Source organism: Ciconia boyciana, chromosome 1 (assembly GCF_034638445.1).
Source record: "Ciconia boyciana chromosome 1, ASM3463844v1, whole genome shotgun sequence".
Classification (NCBI taxonomy): Eukaryota; Metazoa; Chordata; class Aves; order Ciconiiformes; family Ciconiidae; genus Ciconia; species Ciconia boyciana.
In genome coordinates, this window is record NC_132934.1 from 21,474,066 (window position 1) to 21,494,904 (window position 20,839).

At 41.2% G+C, this 20,839-nt stretch overlaps 2 protein-coding genes across 4 annotated transcripts in view; one reads left to right on the top strand and one right to left on the bottom strand.

Annotated features, from left to right (window-relative positions):
- Window positions 1-18,059, bottom strand: ALG12 (ALG12 alpha-1,6-mannosyltransferase). 2 transcript variants are annotated; one of them, XM_072860472.1, is made up of 10 exons: window positions 17,907-18,059; window positions 13,439-13,628; window positions 13,155-13,287; window positions 12,448-12,621; window positions 10,886-11,080; window positions 9,493-9,596; window positions 8,784-9,007; window positions 7,910-8,079; window positions 7,646-7,721; window positions 3-3,619 (listed from the first exon to the last, which is right to left on the bottom strand). In XM_072860472.1, exons 2-10 carry the CDS (start codon window positions 13,601-13,603, stop codon window positions 3,388-3,390), a joined length of 1,473 nt encoding a protein of 490 aa, XP_072716573.1. In that variant the 5' UTR covers window positions 13,604-13,628; window positions 17,907-18,059; the 3' UTR covers window positions 3-3,387. The 2 variants fall into 2 exon arrangements, with proteins under 2 accessions (XP_072716581.1, XP_072716573.1); XM_072860480.1 differs by lacking the exon at window positions 17,907-18,059 and having other exon boundaries at window positions 1-3,619; window positions 13,439-13,626.
- CRELD2 (cysteine rich with EGF like domains 2) overlaps window positions 17,298-20,839 on the top strand; it is a 14,532-nt gene continuing 10,990 nt past the window's right edge. Inside the window, exons 1-3 of one of the 2 annotated variants that reach the window (XM_072860493.1) lie at window positions 17,298-18,316; window positions 19,333-19,371; window positions 19,846-19,928. In XM_072860493.1, the coding sequence (XP_072716594.1) occupies window positions 18,095-18,316; window positions 19,333-19,371; window positions 19,846-19,928 (344 nt within the window). In that variant the 5' untranslated portion in view covers window positions 17,298-18,094. Of the gene's footprint in view, window positions 18,641-19,332; window positions 19,372-19,845; window positions 19,929-20,839 lie in introns of both variants that reach the window. The other variant, XM_072860502.1, reaches the window with a different exon arrangement.

Consider the following 20,839-nt stretch of genomic DNA (forward strand, 5'->3'; position numbering starts at 1 on the left):
TTAGTTTTACAACACAGGGTGTCCTAAATCTTATGCTGTAAGACAGTGATTATTCACCACCTCTGGGTGAAATGACATGGTGACACATTTGTTTCCAAATCGTTTGTTAGCCTTGCTCTTTACAGGAACAAATGTTGCTTGTAAGAAATTAAGTCAAACTTCAGAAGGCAATGTGTGATGCTATGCAACATTTGACCTCTGGGGAGTTTAACAAGACATCCTAAAATCTCATTCTACAGCAGTGTTATACACATTAAATGCATTTTATTTACACCTCCATTCCGTGTTTAAATGTCATAAATGTAACATAATTTACAGACAGGCTGCACTATCTGTCTTTTGCTTTATTCAGGTTAATTCAACCATTGATTATTTGAATATGCTCACCCTATTCCTGCTTTTATTAAGAAAAGCTATACTCTAAGCTAGGGTTGTTTGTAATCAGTCAAGACAAAAGGAATTTTTCTTTTAAGAGCTTGAAAGTCATGAGCAATTTATTACTTTAAAGTCCCTTCAAAAATTCCATGAAGTAAGTTTTCAGAGTGTCTCTCTTACCTGCACCATTCATGCAGTAACTTGAGGCCTCACACTATGTCCCCTAACTGCAGAATTTGTAATACCCCACTTTAAGGAGTCTCTCATCCCATGTACAAACTTGATGTCCTCTTATATCTAAGGGAACTTAAACCCACACTTTCTTCCATGCAAGTACACAATATTAATCTATATTAAAGGAGAAAATAAACTCTGTGTTTCTTGTGGAGCTAAAGAAAGACATAACTGGACTTAGAGATGAGAAGATTCATTTAAGAGAGAGATGCCCCTTCCTATTCAGGGTGTGAGCTACTGTAACACTATGCTGGGGGGGGGTTACCCATGCTGTCACAGAAGTACAGCCACTGGTGCTATGGTGCTGCATGCACTGCGTGGGTCATGATCTAGCCCTTTGTATACAACCATGTTGCAGATCTTAAAACTAAGCACTTTTCAAGAACCACAAACTTCAGACACTGTTCAAAAATGCAATCCTGTATCTCTTTCCTGTCTCCTTGTATTATTTTACCTTTCTCTACCCCAAACAAATACACTAAACAGGCTAATGTGAGCTGATATCTTCTGTTGTCATCAGCAGTGAGGCTGTAAGCAGTAGTACGCACTATTACTGCAGCTGAACATCATCACTGGTTTAAGTTCAACAGGTAGCATCCAGACAGAATCACAGAATCATATAGGTTGGAACAGACCTTTAAGATCATTGAGTCCAACCGTAAACCTAACACTACCAAGACCACCACTATACCATGTCCTCATCCAAGCCTATACCTACACCTCATCCAAGCGTCTTTTAAATACTTCCAGGGATGGCGACTCAACCACTTCCCTGGGCAGCCTGTTCCAATGCTTGATAACCCTTTCAGTGAAGTAAAATTTCCTAATATCCAGTCTAAACCTCCCCTGGTGCAACCTGAGGCCATTTCCTCTCATCCTATCACTTGTTAATTGGGAGAAAACCTGAAAACCTGGGAGACACCAGAACCAAAGTCTGTGGGAGGACTCGATCAGCTACGTGTGTCTGACATTCAGCAAGATTAGACTCTTCAGATGCCTAATGTCCGCATATTCTGTGCCACTTCAGGCATTAGCTTGAGATGCATTACAAGCATAATAGCCCTAGGTTTTCTCTGTAGTTAATAGAAGAAAGCTTCTGTGGAGGGATTCTGACAACCAGGGATTTGTAAAGCTGGAGTAACTATACACCTAACTTCAGCAGTGCAGATATTTGTCTACACTTGGGCAGGATAAATTTTAGTTTAAATTCTTGAGTTGTGGATTACAGTGTGGGGGAATTACATAAAGTATGATTAGGCTTAACATAAGGGCCTACATCCTTACTCAGAAGTTTTCCTTTGTATTGTTCCAAATTCTCAGCTATTTGCACATGTACTTCCTTCTGTCTCATGTGAATTGTTTGATGTTCAAATTGGCTCTGGAGAAAACAGTGTTTTCTTCCAAAAACAAGTCAATTTCAAGAGCAGCCAGAGACTGGACCAACAAGTTCTGCAGGTTGCCTTTGCCAGATCTGTTCAGCGTGAGGAAGCCTGCGCAACAGCCACCCCCAGGGGAGCAGGCTCCACCTCACCAGATCAGTTCCTCTGATACATAAACTAGAGGATAAAAACCCATGGTCCCAAAACCTAAAATGTACACAGGTAAATAGAGTTCCTAATTAAAACACACTTTAAGAGTAAAAAAAAAAAACAAAACAAGCCACTTTATTCAATAAGGATTTTTTACTTGAGTTTTCAGTCAGCAAGGAATAGTTTTCTGCCCATTATTATTTTAGCAATACTGATGTTTTACGCTAATGGAGCTCTTGTTGTATTACAACTGGCCCTAACCAAAATTCTAACTTTTTTTCCTTAGTTTGCCCCTTAACTTGTTCCATTCAGCAATCTAAGCAGACATCCTTAACAAAAACATCTAATAAAGAAGATATTACAGAGCATGCTATCTTATTCTAGTTTATAGAATGCAACACATGGCACACTAGATTATTCCTTTCCAAAAGGACTACTTAATAAAAGGAAAACAGCACCTATCTTCCTAATGTGTATTCAAGTGAATATTTTCACAGGTAAATTTTTGCACTGCAAATTAAGATAATATCATTGCAGCAGAGAAGGGAAATACTATTTTAAAAATTCTTTTTCCTGTGAAATCCAAGTTGCTGCTTATTCATGAACTGTTGGAACAAAGATAACCATCCTTTAATATTCAAATCTGTTATGAGACAGTGCTTGTCAAGAGATCCAACTGCTTTTTAAGTGAATCTTTCAGTTTAATTAGTTTGGTAGCCTACAGGGCACAATTAGGCATTGTGATGAAGCTACAATGAATATGGCTTTCCTATGTTGATAACATCATTAAGTTTCACACAGGCAATCTGACAACTGAGGGAGTTACAATCCTGCAGATACATCAAGTAATACATCTTTGCACACATAGATTAGATACCAAATTATTGCCATAGCACAAACCTGTTCCATTATGTATCTTATATAGGACAATTAGGACATACCTGTGCTACATTATGAAACAGACAGCTACCCAAACCAAATAGACAGGCTTTACTTAATACCACTGAACTTGTAGGTAGCCTCTCAAACATATCTAACAATACAACTCAGTATTCAAGTATATACTGACTAGGAATGCGTTGTAATAAGTATGTAAGAAACAGGATGGAGCTAAATACCAATCGGTACAAAGACTTTCCGTGCCTTTCCACAGAAGCTGAATTGCAGTGCTGGAATGACCATTTGCTGCTGTCTTAGATTATTCAGTCATCAGCAAAATTACATCAAAAGACTTACTTAAAATTCACAGTCAAGATGATAGAGGAAGTTTTTCCAACAGTACTAATTTTGGTTTCAAGTTTAAAGTAAAAGGAGGTAGCGCAGTAAGGTTCAACCCAATTTTACTGATGCCAGGTATATTTGCCAGTGGCCTGTGGGTTGTCTTGTAATGTGATATTTGAAGAGGGTTTGTTTCCATCAGTATGTGTGTGTACGAAAACATCAACTGGTCTCCTGGTTTAACATCTTCTCTTTTGTCATACCTGTAAAGAATAAAGAAGGCTTATTTACATACCTCTCTTTACCTATTAAACATCTCCATTATCACAAGGGCATGTAGGATCCAAGATGAAACACAGAAGGAACTGTAACATTCTCAGTTATATCTCTTGATTAAATTAACTAGTACTGGAGGAGGAAATAGTATTTTTGAAGAGTTTAGGGAGCCAATCATTCCATGCAAGTCTTTCTGCTGCTATTGTGGTATAAATCAGGACTCCTGGGATCCTTCTCACTAGTCCTCTATTTGAGTTCCATGGAGAAAGGACACCAAAGCCTAAGGCTGTAGAAAACTGGACTAATTTTTAAGTTTTACTCTACAATAATTGCATTTTGGATAAGTGTGGAGTTGTGGGGGTTTTTTTGTTTGCTTTGTTTCTTGGGGGTTTTTTGCCTTTTTTTTTAATTAAAAAAAAAAATGTTATGAGGCACTTTACCAGAAACCTTTCTCTTCTGGTAGTCATACATTAAAGTAGGAGCCTTACAGAATAGCAGGGAGAAGACTTCCTTGAACACTGTAGGAAAGAAAGAACAGCCTGGAAATTATAGTATTAACTTGGCACTTGTTATTTCTGGGTTCAATTCCATGATCTTACTGCATGTTTGGGTAGGTCACTTTGGGTCAGCTTTTATAAACCTATTTAAGTACCTAAATATATATAAATTATATTAAAAAAATATAAAAAGTAACTAGTAAGTTCTACAACTGTTTAACATGTACACTTACAGTTATTTCTTAAAAGGAGTTATATTCAATCTAGCTGTAGAGGGAATTTACAGGATGAGAAAACAAGCGACTTAAGCATTTGGCAGGGATGTGAAAGATACAGGTTCAGTCACTCTCCATCTGATCTAAGCCCAGAACTGAAGTTTGTTATCTCACAGAGTTGTATGAACCTCTCTAATTTTCTAGAAGTTGAAGTAGATCTCCCTCACTGTCTCATGAAGATACTGTTCTACTTTGTAATAGTTATTTATTCATTCACTGAAGAGTCAGATGGAATTTATAGCCCAAGGGTTAGGATGCTTATGGACATGGCAGCCTGATTGAGTCCTCAATCCAACAACTTCAAAGGGGAAGAATAAGATAAGTCCACCCTAAAACACTTCATAGACCACTGTTAAGTGTGCTTCCAGAAGTGGGAGACCTAGATTCAAATCTTTGCTCTATATCCCAGAAAAACATTCTACAGTAATGCTGGGTAACAGTCCAGAAGACAGAAGTTAAGATGGAGGTTACTTAACTTTAGTTGGTTTGACAAGACAGTCTTAAACATCTAACTATAAAAGAGTGTCCATGCTCTGTAACCCAAGGGAAGAGCAGTGCCCAGTTCTTCACCCTTTTTGTTGCCCTTTTCTATGAACTGTCTTCTACCAGCTTTTGGAGCTCCTTCTTAGGCACCTGATTCCTTCCACGCATTTCACGAGCAACTTACTCTAGGCTGTGGCTTTTCTTACAAGCATGGACACTGGTACGGAAGTGGTACAATCCCAACCCTACATACTCTAAAATGTACCTAGGAGTAAATCCAGGCTGCATCTTTCGCCATGTGTGTCTTTGCAGGCCTGGCCTCTCATCTGCCTGAATTCTCTGTGAAAAACTGGAAGCAATCTCAATTTATATTTTTTACAACACTCCCAGACACAGCAGTCATTAAGATATTTAAATCAAGTACTCTACAGCAAACTAGAGGATTTGTGTGGACTGTTAACTAAAATTTTGGCAACCCAGAACAGACCTCAGGCTGACAGAATCCAGAGATGTCAATAAATACACCATATAATGCAGAATTAAATTTTGCATACTGAACAAGTGCTTTCTTCTTCTAAAAAAAAAAAAATTGCACACTAATTTCATCTGCTATTTCCAAACAGATCACAACACCACTTAGGATGGTACATGCATCCAAACTGGCAGAAGGAATGGCATACTTTGTAACAACTTTACCAACTACTAATTTTGCATTTTCTTCATCAGCAAATAAAGGGCCTTTCATCTGTCTGCAAGCATTTCTGAATTTTATTATTTTTAAATACTTTAAGCTTACACAGCGTATTTATTCCTGGTTCAAAGAGACCGCACTAATTGAAGACAAGATTGTAACACCTGTTCTGTGTAAGAATCTGCATCAAGCTTCTTTCAATCACCCTTTGAAGAAAAATAATGGATCACTTGCATTTTTCTTGAGGCAAATAGATCTAATCTGAGCATGCCACTGAGCTGAGAGCTGTTAAATTTAAGACACTTTTATTTATGGATTGTAGTTATCCTGATGAATCATCAGCCTTCATAGCCACTCCATCTATAAATCTGTTTTCATCTGATGTACACAGTCTATGAAGATGGTAAATTAGTTTTCACCCATCTGAAAGGCTGTCACTTCCTTGGATAAAGAGAAAATGGGACAGCTGGTACCACTAAACTTTGCGCTACTGTGCTGTTAGACAAAGTGGTAGTCCTGTGCGTGATGCTCAGTTGTGGATTTTGCCTGATTTTTTTAATGTGAAACTTTATGATGAATCAGCCCTCCCTTGAGGCTTTTTTATGATGAGTAAAGATAAAAGAGAAAGAGAAAAAACTGCTCTGTAGCTGCAATGCTATGAAACACCCATCAGTGACAGGGATATTATTCGTTCACCTTCCAGTCCCACTACACTACAGCCTTGCAAGCTCAAAACAATCCAAAACCCACCACCTCAAAAAGCTCACTGAAATTAAGCATTGTATTTAGAGATTAGAGTTGTATTTAGAGTAGTGTGTGTACTTAAGTATATTCAAAAAACAAAGATTGGAACATTTTAGCTATCATGTGTGTTCTATCATTTGTACTCTAATAGATATCTCCTCCTGACTGTTCATGGCTTAAGACTTCCTCTAGACTGAACATGCAAAAAATAATTTGAAATAACATTGGATTGGTAACTGTGAAGGAAATTCAGCTTTAAACTGTCCATACCATCACAGTATTATGAGAAAGCACAGAAATAAAATAAGGCGTAGCAAACTCAATGATTTTTATAATTCCCCTGGAAGCATACTTTTCCCTCCTTCCTCTTTACTTCCAAAATACTTTTATCTCTAAACATACCAATAATTGAATTATGTTTCTTTATCTGATCCTGAAGACTAACTGGGGAAAAAGAACACCATGCTCAGAGTACTTCTTAAACCAAAATCTGCTTGCATTGCTTTTGTTTTGTGCAAGTATGAAGTGAGGCTTTGTGTTACTTTCTGCTGAATCATTTTCATTAAGATGACATTTTAAATTAGAAACCTACACTTCAGCTGAAGAGGTAGGCCTAAGAATCAGAAAGGTGCCTTTTTTTTTTTGGTCTGCATCCTGAAAACCAAACAATGCCATCCCACAAATATCTCCTACCATTCAGTTCAATATTCTGATTCTTAAAACTGTTTGTGCATCACTGCTGGTCATGGTAACAAAGCATTCAACTGCTTTCTCTCAGAGCCAATGAATGTGACCGATAGTCCACAACAGCAGCTTCAATGCAATCTATGTGAAGGATGTTCCACATAAAAATAGACTTTGAATATTAATATGCAGATAAGCCTCACATTGCCACACATCACTCAAAATCAAACAAAATGAGAAGATACCCCCACAATTACTGTTCTGCCAAGAGCAGAAAAGTGTTCATGTACAGCTGTGTTTTACAAGGTCTAGTGAGATATCAAATGTAGCTGCATTAAAGATATTGGTGTTTTAGTAAGCTAACAATTTTTTGCACTGTTTCTAATGTCTTTAAAAGATTCTACACTATTTAGGCAAACCAGAACCAACCAAAACAATTAAAAAACATTGCAGTGCTCTATTTCTGAAGTGGCAGAGCTGCACACATCAAAGTTCTCTGAAGATTCACATTGTTCTTGACCTGGCTTAATAAATAGGCTGTACCAGAAATGGTATCTGTGATGCCTGTCCCTGTGCATATATAAAAAAGGAAAAGGCAAGCTCCTGCCTTCAGATCAAAACACCTCGTTCATAACATACCTCCAATCTGAATTGATTTCTAGAAACCGAGAAACTCCTGTTTGTGCTGCAGCCACATCAATATGAACAGAGACATCTACATAAACAAAGAAAACAAAATACAATTTCAAAATTCTAAGAACACTCTGATTAATGAATTAACAAAATAGTAACAGAAAAGATGCATGTAAATAGTGTGAAGAAGTAATATCCAATACATGTAAAGACATACTGGCAGAAAAAAATAGAAATTAGGTGAACATACCTCAAGCCAGCTTTACATACCTGCTGTTGAAGGTACCAACTCATGCAACTTCTGAATTGCCACTCCTCCAGGATAATTGAAATGTGAAACATATAAAGATGTTCCTGAATAAGCAGCATTAACTAGAAGATGCGTTACAACAAAGAAAGATCCAAGTTTGTACAGCCAGGATTTCCGGTAGTTATTCAGACTGTTGAGGGGGGAAAAAAAATATTGACTATTGTGACAGAACTTTTATGAAAACTCCACTGCTAGATAATAAAGATTAATGCAAACTTTATTACAGTCATGTGCATGGAATGTATTTATTATCCATTTCTAAAAGACTAGCTTCTAGGAGCATTTAAATTAGAATATTCTCATTAATAAAGCTAATGAAAGCTCACCAATAAAGCTAAGTATTTCTGCATTTAAAACCTTTAGCTATGAATGTATTCTCTCTCAAAGAAGTTCAGAGTTTAACTTCAATTTCTTTACTCAATATACCCAAGTTTAACTATTTAATACAAACTCCATGTTTCATGAGCCCCACCTGTATATTAAACTATCTCCTAATGTAAGTTATGTTAACAACACAGTAGTACACTGGTATGTCTTTTTCTCTGGTGGGTAAAATAAACTGAAATGAACAGCGTTAACAGTAAAATCATGACTCTTCTCGACTCTGCCCCAGACTTGCCAAATGGTCCTGCCAAATCATTTAACTTTTCTTTGTCTCTATTTCCCTCATTAGTCAAATGGGGACGATGATACAGACCACCTTTTTAAAGCACATGAAGATCTCAAGACAATCCAGATTCCAAGATGGAAAAAAGTGCATAAAAATAGTAATAAGTTTTGCTTTTCTTTTGCATTTTCAGAGAAAAAAAAAACAAAACTGAATTTTGAACTTACATTCGTGAGCACATTTTAGCAGCCACTATGTTGAAGACAGGGAAAGTATATATGATAAAACGCAGCTCTTTGTGTGGGAGAAATGAATACAAGAAAATAAAGCCCAGTGCTGGCAAAAGTAATATCCGAGTTCTCTTTTCTGCTACACCTAAAGGTACAAATATAATGCTGCATCCCAAAGCACGAGGCAGGGCTGAATAGAAATACCACAAGAAGGGGGAGGTCTTCCAGGTGAAAAGGAGAGTTAAGGATGCTCTCACTGCTGACAAGTAAAGTAACTATTCTTTACAGTAGTACATGCAAATTTTGCAAATATGTAGTATACTTTTTGTATATCACATTCTTCCAGGCATTTGGTTTTCTGCCTTACCCTTTGAGAAATAAAAGCAGTTGCCTAACTACATTCACATCACCAAACAGAGGCATGTCAAATGGCGCTAATGATGGGCAATGAAAAGCCAAGAGGAAGAAACCTGGCTCTGCATTGGTAGAACAAAAAGAAGCAAGAAGAAACAGTCAGCAGAGGAAAGTTAACATTCACAGAAAGATCTAAGAAACAGACATTTTGTCATAAGCTTCAAATAATGAAATACTAGATGAAAGGTAGAATTTAACACCATAACTGAGTCTCAGGAATAGGTTACATCAAGTCTTTGCTTTGGCTGGTAGTGTTCAATAGATCTTTTTCCCTGGACATTTCAAAGGATACTCCCCAGTTGGAACTTTTGTTCAAAATTGTGTTATACCAGAGCACTTTCCCCTCAGGCCACACAAGTTGCCTCCAAAATAGAGAATCCACAGCAACTGTTAGCCCTAAAAGAATTAAAGAAATACAAATCTGCATAAATTAAAAACTAGGGAAAAGCAAACTAGCACATCTAAATTGCACATTTACTGATGAGATCAACATAAACTGGAGCATGCATTGTAAGCCTCACCCAAAAGCCACAGAGAAGGTTGAATCTGTCTGTCTTGCAATGGAAATGCAGGGGAGGGAGGCAATTCGTAACAGAAGTCTTAATAGAAGCACATTAGATAAGAATCTGATTGAGATTTGCCCCACTCATGCCCCAGGTGTGAAAAGCAGTGGTTTAATTAAAGTTTGTTTTAAAAGAATATTAGAGCATTAAATTTAATGAATGGTAAGAAACCCAGGTTAACTCAAATGGTACTAAATGGATTTTTACTGTAAAGCTGATAAGTTAAGAAAAACAATCTCTAGAAGTTTGCTACTATTTATTAGGTGGGAGGGAAGAAGGAGGATAAGGGATGAAAGGCAAAAAGACAGAAGAGCAGCAAATCCATCAGCCCCATCTCCTCCACTCAGCTCTGTGAAAACTGCTCTGGTATTTAAGAAGTTTGCCCAGAGAGGGAATGGGAGTACCAGTGACTAATTCCCATTGGGCCTCCAAACTCTTATGCTGTGAGGTGCCTCCAAATGCACATGGCATGATCTTTTATTGTTTCTACTGTCCACGCTGTGGAAGGGACAGCACGCTACCAGAGGTCATCTGACAACAGCATTTTTAATTAGGTAGGCTGGCAGAGAAGCTTGGAGTATTTACATGCATACGTATGAGCCTTCCATGGAAGGGTAGAGACAAGATTTTTCAACCCCTCTAGCATGGATAATTACTTAAGCTATTAAAAGAAACATAATAAAGAAACAGAGATGAACTGTGAATCTCCCCACAACCCTTTTGCTCATTATCCCTGTCTGTCACTGTTGTATTTTATCCTGGGATTCAGCTTATCGTTATGGCAACAGATACTACAGCTGATAATGCATGTGTAGCTACAGCCAGGTACTAATTATACTAAAATCAACTTGCACGTCTAAGCCTTTTTAAGACCAGGACATTATACTGTAAGCATCTAAAGGTGGGGGTCACAGTATCTTTCTACTGCTGTGTGCACACCTATTTCCTCCCATGGAAATTTACAAAGAAATAAATACCCTTGTCACACTACTAGCAAATTGAATCAGTAACAACAACAACAAAAAAAAGCCCTAATGGCCAGGTCACCAGAGAAGACAGTCAAATCTCCAGACTTCTGTGAATTTACTATGTGGCATTTGTTTTTTCCAAGCAAACACTTACCCAACCAAAAAATTCCAGCAGGTACAGCATGCGAAAGCACTTTGAAAATGGAGATTCTTTTAGTTAATAACGTAACCAGGAGCATGAGGCCTAAGAATATGCAGAGCTCTGATCTGAATACTATAATTGCCAAAGCTGAGAACCAAATGAATGGCCTTTGCTTTTGCTGTATCCAAAACGTCAATGCCAGGAGCACTGCAAAAATAAAACACACCGTCTGACTCATTGAACTATTCGTTTTCTAAAGGGCAACACTTTTCTCAATGCTAGCGTCTTGTTTCTCTAACTTCCCACCAATCCTCTCTCGGTCTTCCTACCATTTGTAGTCCAGAAATTCTTCCTATGTTAGAGAAATGTAATTTGGAATAACACACAACTTTCTACTGTTGATGCTTAAGTAATTAGGAAAGGTATTAACCACAGAAGGAACACATGGGAACTCTTCCTAGACAGTATATTTAATAGCTTGGGGCGGGGAGACCAAAAACAACACAAAAACCTTAAGGAAGTACTAAAAGCCTTTCAAACTAAGATTCATAATTATTATTGCTCAGTATCAGCTGAAGAGTTAGTTTAGTCTCCCGGCTGAGGATATCCTGTATTCATGATAACAGCACCCCATTTCAAATACGGAAAAGAGACTACAGACTACTGCTCAGGGAGAAGGAACTATGAATCCCTTTGCATGGTTAGCTGGAGACACACCATATCTCTACAGATGAAGTTGCCTCTACTTTTTCACAGTTTAAATCACATGATAACATTGACTACATAGTAAAGTGGTCATGATCCTAAGAAAAATGTGTGAAATGTTAACAGTACAAAACGATGAAACAACTTGTATTTTTTAATACATGCAGAAATTATCTGAGAAGTTTATTACTACACAGTGTTTATCCGACAATTCAACTGCTTTTTGTTTTGCTTTTCAGTTCTGATCTACACAGGTTCTTACACCAACCTCATGATTTTATTAGTTGAACAGCTTGCACTGAAGCATTAAGTGACTCAGCTAATATCTGTCACATGTGGTTAATCTTCCCTCCCATCATCTCTGGGGAAAAACTGTATGTGTAGAGTAAGGTTTTGGCTTTGACTTTTTTTCCCCTTTACTTTAAGTGTACAAACTGCTACATTTGTAGATAGGAAGGTAGAGAGGTTGCGGTGGGATTTTTTTCCACAGTCTCATGAGAAAGCCGTTTCCTGTGTAGACTAAGTTCACTAAGTTCAGATTTTTTTTGAACTGCAGGTGTACCTACCGCCTTTAATAGCTCTATGTTTTATGCATCAGATACGTGTACTCAAGCCTCTAGTTAATCAAAGCCATCTGACAAACTCCACATATACTCAGATTCAATGAAACTTGATTCAACAGCGTATTGTAAGCATATACAGTAAAAAAAAAAGAAAGAAATCACAACTGCTTAAGTTTTCTAGTCTTGTTATCACAGAATTTAAACAAGCACATACATTAATTTGGTCTGCACATTTTCTGTGCTTTAACTGTGGATACATTGGAGAAGAATTTTCATCTTTTAAAATTATTCCATGCGCATACTTACCAAAAGGAAGTGCAAACACATTAGGGAGGGTTCGTGTACAGTAAAACATCAAATGAAACTGCGTAACAGTGATGAGACAGAAGACTGTTGATGTAGTTGCTCCAAACTGCTTTCTAACTTCTTTCTGCAACTTCCATAATGTGTAAATCACACTAAGCCCCAAGCTTCCTCGGACTATTAGAAGAAAAAAAATGGGAAATAAGAGTAATATGAGATGGATCACTGACGAACAACCATGTTACATAACATAATGGGAAGAAGTTATAAAGAATAATACTGAAGATATCACAATATAACCCACTTCAAAGAAAAAAAACCCAAAACTTCCCTGTTAGTTTATCTATTTTAATCCACCTTTAACATGTCTGATACTTTTGCACAAAGGTCAATGTTTCTATGCCCAAGTTAAACACTATTTTCTGAAGCGTACATGGAAGTACACATGGGAGTGTATTCTCTGAAGACGTTTGCTTTTTCTACACTGTCTGACCATTTGTTAGCACAGCCTCTCTCTGTGTTGTTACTTACTCCAAAGAGGGGGTGGAATTGCCATGCTGGCTCTAAGTACCTACAGTTTGTAAAATCCCTCATTAAGAAAAAGAGTACCAGATTTTAACCACTGATCCAAACACTGAATGTTACAACAATGTCACCCATTACTCCAGTAGTAAAAACATCTCTATTCTGATGATTTAAAGTTCTCATACCTATCAGCTGGGAGTAAAACTTGGACATTCTTAGCACAGAAAGTACATATATAGCTGGGCTGGAAAGAGCAGCAATAAAAATTGGTCCAAGGAACGTTCTTGGGACAACTCCAGGAAATTCATGATGGTCATACTGCAAAAAGGAAAAATCTAAGTAATTCGGCAAATCAGAAACAAAGGAAAACTCGGAAAAATCACATGCACATTGCATTTATCCTACTCATATAGCAGGGAATTGCAATCTTTAACAATGTCCAAGAAAGAACACCTTCTTTCCAATTTACCTTATCCAAGTCCAGTTGGTGGTACACCACATCATGGATAGCTTGCAGGTTAAAGCTTTCCTCCACTTTTGTAAAAGGACAGACAGTTAAATGAACAAAGGCCACAACAATAATCATCAGCAGCAATGGGAATGACCGCCCACTCGAGCTCCTCTTCTGAGCCATATTGGGTTCAAAATTCAAATATATTCTATTATTATTAAAAAGAAAATTAAGAAAAATACATTAATAACACAGTATGAAGTGTACAAACAGAAAAAGAGAGATTGATAACTCAAGGAAAACATACTACAGTACTGTAAAAGTTTAAATAAAGACTAATAAATTAAATAATCCATCCAATTTTTTTTAATACATTCAATGAATTGAGTAGATAGCCAAAAACATATTCAGACAGCATTTCAGGATTTATTCGCCTTCTGTAAATGTAAAGGTTTTAGTTTTCACCTAAAAAACTCAGACAACATAGACTCTACTTAAGAAAATATTTCCCTTTGCGTTCCATACTGCCACCACTGCCGACTGTGCAACCTCAATTATGTCTGCATTTTGTGGGAGAGACAGCTTGGTAATTTACTCTCACTTTAATCTCACACTGGATTTACACATGATCTTTCAAACATACTCTCTCGTTTGTCTAGGACTCTGAAACTAGTGGGAGAGGAACCACGAGGATGAGAAATTGCTTGGAACAGAGTACTCTGATCTTTTGAGTTTGCCAGCAGCTAGGTCTGGACTCAGCAAGTGAAGGACAAATCCCCTTCGGCACCCACACCACATGTCAATATGGCGTGAGACAGTCTGCCCTCCATCCTTCGCACTCCTACACAGAAATGAAGGCCATCTCTCCCTAGTGCTTAGTTTCACAACACTGTGCTGAGCCATTCTCATGGCAGTACTCATGATGTATTTTATCATTATGATAAAATCACGTGTCCAGGTGATGCCAGAGCAAATAAAGCATAGGTATTGTCATGGGTAAACAGCTCATCTTTTCTAGTTTCAGATTATAAACCAGTTAAAAAAAAAAAGAAGTTATTTTCCATGACCATTTCCAGCAAAAACATGGTAATCTATTTCGTGTTCTTTTAATTTAAGCTTCCCACTTTTTGTAAGTTTACAATTTAATAAAAGACAAGAGTTTTTGGTTATTGTTATTCTTGCTCTGTTCTCACATAAAAAAAAAAACCTTTAAAAATAGCACCTTTAAGGTACAACTGGGGTTTTGGTTAGAGATGTTTTCTCCCAACTTTTGGTCTAAATATGTCCATCAAACAGATGTAAGGTAGCTGGCAGATTTGCTAGGGTCACTTAGCAACTGCCTCCTAGAGTTACCTTTTCCTGAACTGATGTTTGTCCTTCTCATTAGTAACAATAAATAGTGAGCTAACGTTCCTTATTTTCACAGCTAACACCAACAAATCCTGAAATTTGTGTACTTCCTGTAAATTGCATGTATCTGCATATTATTTTATGTATCTCACTGATTGCATCTCTTTTTCTCATGACTGTTGCTGTTACAGACTGTAACTGAAGCTCTAGCCCTGGGCTCAAAGACAGAGAGTTCTGTGGTAGGTCCTTAAGATTTTTGGCTTGTTTTGCAATGTTAAGAGCCTAAATAAACACAACATCCCAGGAAGTGCAAAGAAGTTTTGTTTTTTTTAATCTGTGCCTAGTATTACTTCTTTACAAGGATGGATAAAAATGCGTTATGCTACGACAGAATCCTTCTTCCACAGCAGTAGTGAAAGAGGTATGGGACTGCCATCAGGAGCACTTCAAGAAGCGTTTGGCAGGAATTAAGCCTCTGCACAGGACAATTTATCTTGTACAAATTCTTGTCTCTAGAAAGCTCTCTTGCTGAATTCTTCCAATAAATACAGAGGCATCTCACATTTCTGGCCAAACTTACCCAAGAGAAAAATGGACACTGAAGGATCAATCCACCACTGCATATAGCAACGCAGGCATTTGAGTAGCTTGTGTGTCATGTGAAGCAGCATGTAATACACCAGCAAGGCAGGTATTCCTCCCTCCCAATTCGCAGTTTAACATTTCAGATATTTTCGGACCCAATGAATCCTTGTAAAAGGATCCAAGTGCCAAAAGCTCTATTTTTTCCTTCTTAACTGTATCAGTTGTGTAACAAAAAGATGTTACCTTCACCTATAAATATTGTATTCATTATACTCTGACCACTCTACAATATAGCCTGCTCCTGATATCTTTAGCTGACCACCACATGAATAATCAGTCCCCAACTTCCTAAATTATCAGAATGACAGTGAAGCTACATATCCCACACACAGTTTATTGCAAGTTTTTTTTTCTTTTTAATCTTTTTGACTCCAATCCTTTTGTATGCCTGAAGAACGTAAGCTTGACAGCATACTAATACATTTTGAAGATAAGTATATGCATACTGAGATTCCCTTAAGGGAAATATGCTAGAAGATAAAAAACCAAAGTGTGAAGACAACACCTAGGTTTCTGAGATAAAGCCTAATAAATTTAGTGGTCTTGTGAAGACTCAAGATAACTTGCTCTGTTGAAAATTGATGCTGACAAGCCTCAAAATTCAAGGTGAATTTATCAAGACAGGCAGACACTGAATTTAATGTTTAAAATAAATTTGCTATATAAAGGCAAAATACTTGCAATTACAGCTTTTATTTTTAAATGCCAGAAACACAGAACAGATTTTCACTTAATAAAAACATTTTAATAATGGTTAGAGGAATATCGTAAGCGAATACAAATGGTTTTATCCATCATTAACGTTCTCACAACTTTAGAAGAATCTTCCTCAGACCTGTACAACATAGCCACATTGACTCCCCCCCCCACCCCGAGACGTCAATCAAGATTGAATTATAGAAGAGCAGAGATTTTCAACACAAAGAATTCATCCCTTCCTGGGATTAAACTGGGTGAAAACAAATTGTTTTCTTACACTAAAAAAAGACTGAAGCACTTTCATCAAAAGTGTTTTATTCTTTTTCTGTACTTTTTCTGTGGAAGTGTCATTAGTTCCAATAATGGACTTTTTACTCTTCCCATGAAAAATCTACCATATTTAGCTCACTTACGCTTTTCAGACACTCTTCAGTATAAACAGGTTAGAGTTTGGCAGCCAAACTGCATGTTGAATCTGTCTACAGAAACCACATTTCACTCCCTCACATGCTCTGTATGGATGCATCTAGGCAGAACCACCAAGAGCATCCCACCATAAGGTCCTCCCTCCTTGGCTTGATCTACCCTTGGTAAAACCTATGTTGTATTATCTTCAATTTTCATGGTTTTTTCCTAGCCTTTAATAGCTCTCCCAACTTTGCTCTAAAGCTAACTTCTGAATGAGGTCAGATTTAAACCTCATAGTTGCTGGGATTGCTTTTTCTTCTTTTTAAGAAGGAACACGACAGTTGCTATTCTCACATACATTTCCTCATGAGTTTGGGAACTCGCTAAAAAAAAGAAATTAAGACGAAAAAGAGAAGAGAAAGTTGAGGCAGGAGATGAAGTCTGGGACAGCACCAGATATGAAGGTACGACGAAGCCATGCAGAAAATGTCACCCTTCGGACTGGGGAAGAAACACACAGAACGCTCTCGACTAGGGAAAAACCCCACCACGACCCAGCCGCCCTCCCGCGCACACCCCTCAGCCGGCTGCTGCCCCGCGCCGCCCGAGCACCCCCTCCGCCCCACGGCCTGTGTCCGATCTCCCTCTAGCGGCCGGCCCGCGGCGGACAGCCACCCCCCGCCGGCCGCTCCCGCGGGCAGCGCCGCCCCCTCGGCTGGCCGCCCGCCGCGAAGCCTCGCACGGCGCCGGCGCCGGACGAGCGACGTTGGGCGCACCGAGCTCAAACCCCAGGGACGCCGAATGCAGGCCGCCGCTAGCCCGCACTCGGGGCGCTGAAGCTGCTCCCCTTCAGGGCGCTCCTCTGCAGCCCGGGGGTGTTTCAGGACGAGACCACGACATCACCCGCCGCTTCCGAAGCCACCGGCACCGTCCCCGAGGCCGTACGGGACCCCCGCGGCAGAGGCCTACCCGCCCGCCCGCTGACAGGCACCGCGCGCACCCCCTCGGGAGGCGTCTGGGCTGTCCTGCCCTGCGCTGAGCTGGCCCGCTCCCTCCTGCCACGCCGCGGCTACCGCGCCCGGCAGGCGTAGAGCCAGGGGGGGCCGCCTGGCAGCGCCCCGCCGCCTGCCGCGCGGTTGTAGCCGCAGCCCGGCGCCTCGGCGGGGAACGGGGCACCCGGGGACGCCCTCGGGGCCGGTTGCAGCCGGGCTGCGACGCACGGGCGGGCCGTTGGCGGCCTCCCCACTCCCCCTCACACACACGCTCACACGACCGTTACCTCCCGCCGCTCCCGCCCCGCCCCCCAGCACAGGCACGGGCGCGGGCGCAGCGCCCTCAGCCCAGCCCGGCCCGGCCCGGCCCGGCCCGGCCCGGCCGCACTCACCGCCCGGGCGTCCACGTGGCCGCCCCGCAGAGAGCGCCGGCAGCAGGGGGCCGGCGGCCGCAGGCGGGAGGGGGGGAGACGGCCCCGTGTCCACGTGACCACCCCTCCGGGCAGCCATATTAGTTGAGGGCAGGGCACGCCCCCGGCAGCCACAGGGTTCCGAGGCGGCCGGCAAATACAAATGGCGGATGGATCTGAAGCTCTTAAAGAGCTCGTGCCTGCCCGTTCTCATGATGGCGGCGGCGCGCGAGGCCGATGGGCATCGCTCTGTCGGACAGCTCTCTACCACGCCCCCCACTCAGCGCTCTGCGTACGCGAGGGGCTCCAATTGGTCCGGAGCGTGGCGGGCGCTGATTGGACCACGTTCCTCCTCTCCCCTGCCTCCACCAACGAGCGCCTGCGGCTGGAGCGTGCGTGAGGCTGACGCGGAAATCTGAATGGAGCTCGCGGGCCGGTTGCTACGGGGGTCGGGGCGGGGCGAGTGCGCTGCGCGCGGCCGGCGCCGCCGTCGCTGAGGCGGGCTCGGTGCCGCGGCTGGGGCGGCCGCGCTCCGTCTCCCCGGGGCTCCCCGCGCCCTCGCTATGGGGCCCGGCCCCGCGTCTCGCCCGGGCCGGACGCCGCTGGCCGTGGCGCTCTGCGCTGCCCTGTTGATGCTGCCGCCCGCCCTGGGCGCTGGCGAGCGGCGGCGCCTGGCGTGTTCCACCTGCCGCGGCATCGTAGACAGGTTCAACCAGGTGGGCCGCGGGGCTGAGGGGAGGCCGGCGGCGGCGGGCGGCCTCGTTGCGGGGCAGGGGCGGCAGGCGGGGGCTCCCCGGCGAGGAGGCGGCCGCGGGGTCCTGCCAGGCAGCCTGAGGCGCGGGGGCAGCGTCTCAGGCCGCTCCGCGCCTGCCGCTCTGAGGGGCAGCCGCCGGTCTCCGGGCCGGTCAGCGACAGCGGGTGCGGAGGGGTGCCGGGCCCGCCAGAAAGCCGGCAGCACCGCCCGGCGCGGTGTGGGTCTGCGGCCCCCGGGGCTGCCCGGCTCTCCGCCCCGCAGCTCCTGAAGCCCCTTGGCCAGACTCCGGGAGTGCTTCCGCCGGGTGCCCCGTTACTGACAGCATCGGTCTCTAGTTAAGCTGATACACGGCAGCAGTTTGTGCCGGCTTCGGTAACTGTTGTAGTCCTTAGGTCGGCAGGTTACAAAGCTCCTCGAACTTTGCTATCAAAGCCGGTTTGGTCCTTCAGTGCGAAAAGATTGGCTGTGCTGGCTGTGGCATGCCCGGTTCCATGAGGAGCGCCGATCAAAAACATCATCCCCTAAAATTCTGTGTCTGCTGCCACTTGCAACAGCTCTACGTTGTGGCACAGTAAACTCAACATAGGCAGTAAGGGGCTGCTTCAGCTTGTGACAGATACTTAATACTCTTTGTACATATATTCACTGTTGCAGGCTTGGTGGATCACTTTAACTACGGCGATTTTTTGCAAGGTGTGATTTGTGCATTGGCTGTGACTGGGGGAAGCTGTGCTGATCACGATGAATTACCCTGTTGTATGGTTGTGTGTTTAAGTTACAACGTGGTGAATGTTGGGCTAAGTACTGTCAAAACTGAATGAAGTAGAGGTCCTGTTCAACTGATTAATAAAGTTCCTGAGAACTTAAAGGAGAATGGTATAAACTTCCATACATGTATGTTTCTTGGCATAAATGAAGACTGTAACAAGGCCTTGTTTGCATTATGAAAATTGAGTCATGTTATGCTATAACCTACACTTTCTCAGTTTTCATGTTGTCACTAGCTGTTTCTTTCACTTAGCAATTTGATCAGCAGCTTCAGAGCTTTACTGAAGTTTCTACATGGCACTTTTCACAATTTTCATATAAGCATTTATTATAGCCCTTAATTTGTGTTAGAAACAATCCCTATGTATATTACATTCTTTTGGTACTTTGCATTTGTAGGGATTAGCAGATACAGCTAAAAAGAACTTTGGTGGTGGAAACACTGCTTGGGAAGAGAAGACGCTGTCTAAGTATGAGTCCAGGTAAGCTGTCTCAGTACTTCTCATTCGGCCACGTCTCATGTTCACTGTGCATAACTTCACCATGCCAGTGTTTGTCTGGAACTTAAATATTGAATGTTGCAGCTAAAGTTTCACATTTCCGAGCCTTAAATTCTTACTGATGAAAATGTAACATTACATTGTAAAGTAAAGATCACAGTAAAGACTGAAACCCCTTATCAATGCCTTTATTTGTCTCTGAAAACAATAAAAGTTAATACCATCATTGGTCATAGTAGTTTTTTTTCTATTTACCCATTAAAGTCCTAAAACAATAAACTTAAATAATGGTTAATAGTTAATTGGTAGTGATAAAAGGTGTGAAGTACTGCAATACTTGTTTTAGAGTGAAAGCGGTACCTCCTCCCTAGAGTCGCCACTATTTCAGTGCCAAACAGAAAACTAGAAGAGGTGCAGATTCCTGTACTCTTTTGCATATATGTTTGATTACTGAGGTCTGGTATCTTTCTTCCAAATTTCAAACTCACTTTTTAATCTTAGTTGGAGCATTGAGATGTAAGGGTGGGATTCCTGAACCTCAGTTACTGTGAGCTTCATGGGCTTGTATCAAATATTAACAGTACATGAAATTTATTGTTGAACTTTGGAGAAAAATACTGCACTCAAAATTTGCTGGGAAGCTAAAAGTCTATCAAACCTACAATCTGCAGACACAATAAATGCGAGCAAGCCAAAGCGGTGCTTGTGATCATCCTTCTAATTTTTTGGGTTGAAGTAATGTTCATTAGTTCTTTATTCTGATACTTGCTTTGTTTTGGAACTAATTCAGAACACACCATAAACTGATAAAGTATTCTAGACTGAAGTCTAGCTTCTCTGTCACATCTTGAGTGGTGTCAAATGTTTAAATTAAATGTATGATTTTCTTTCTC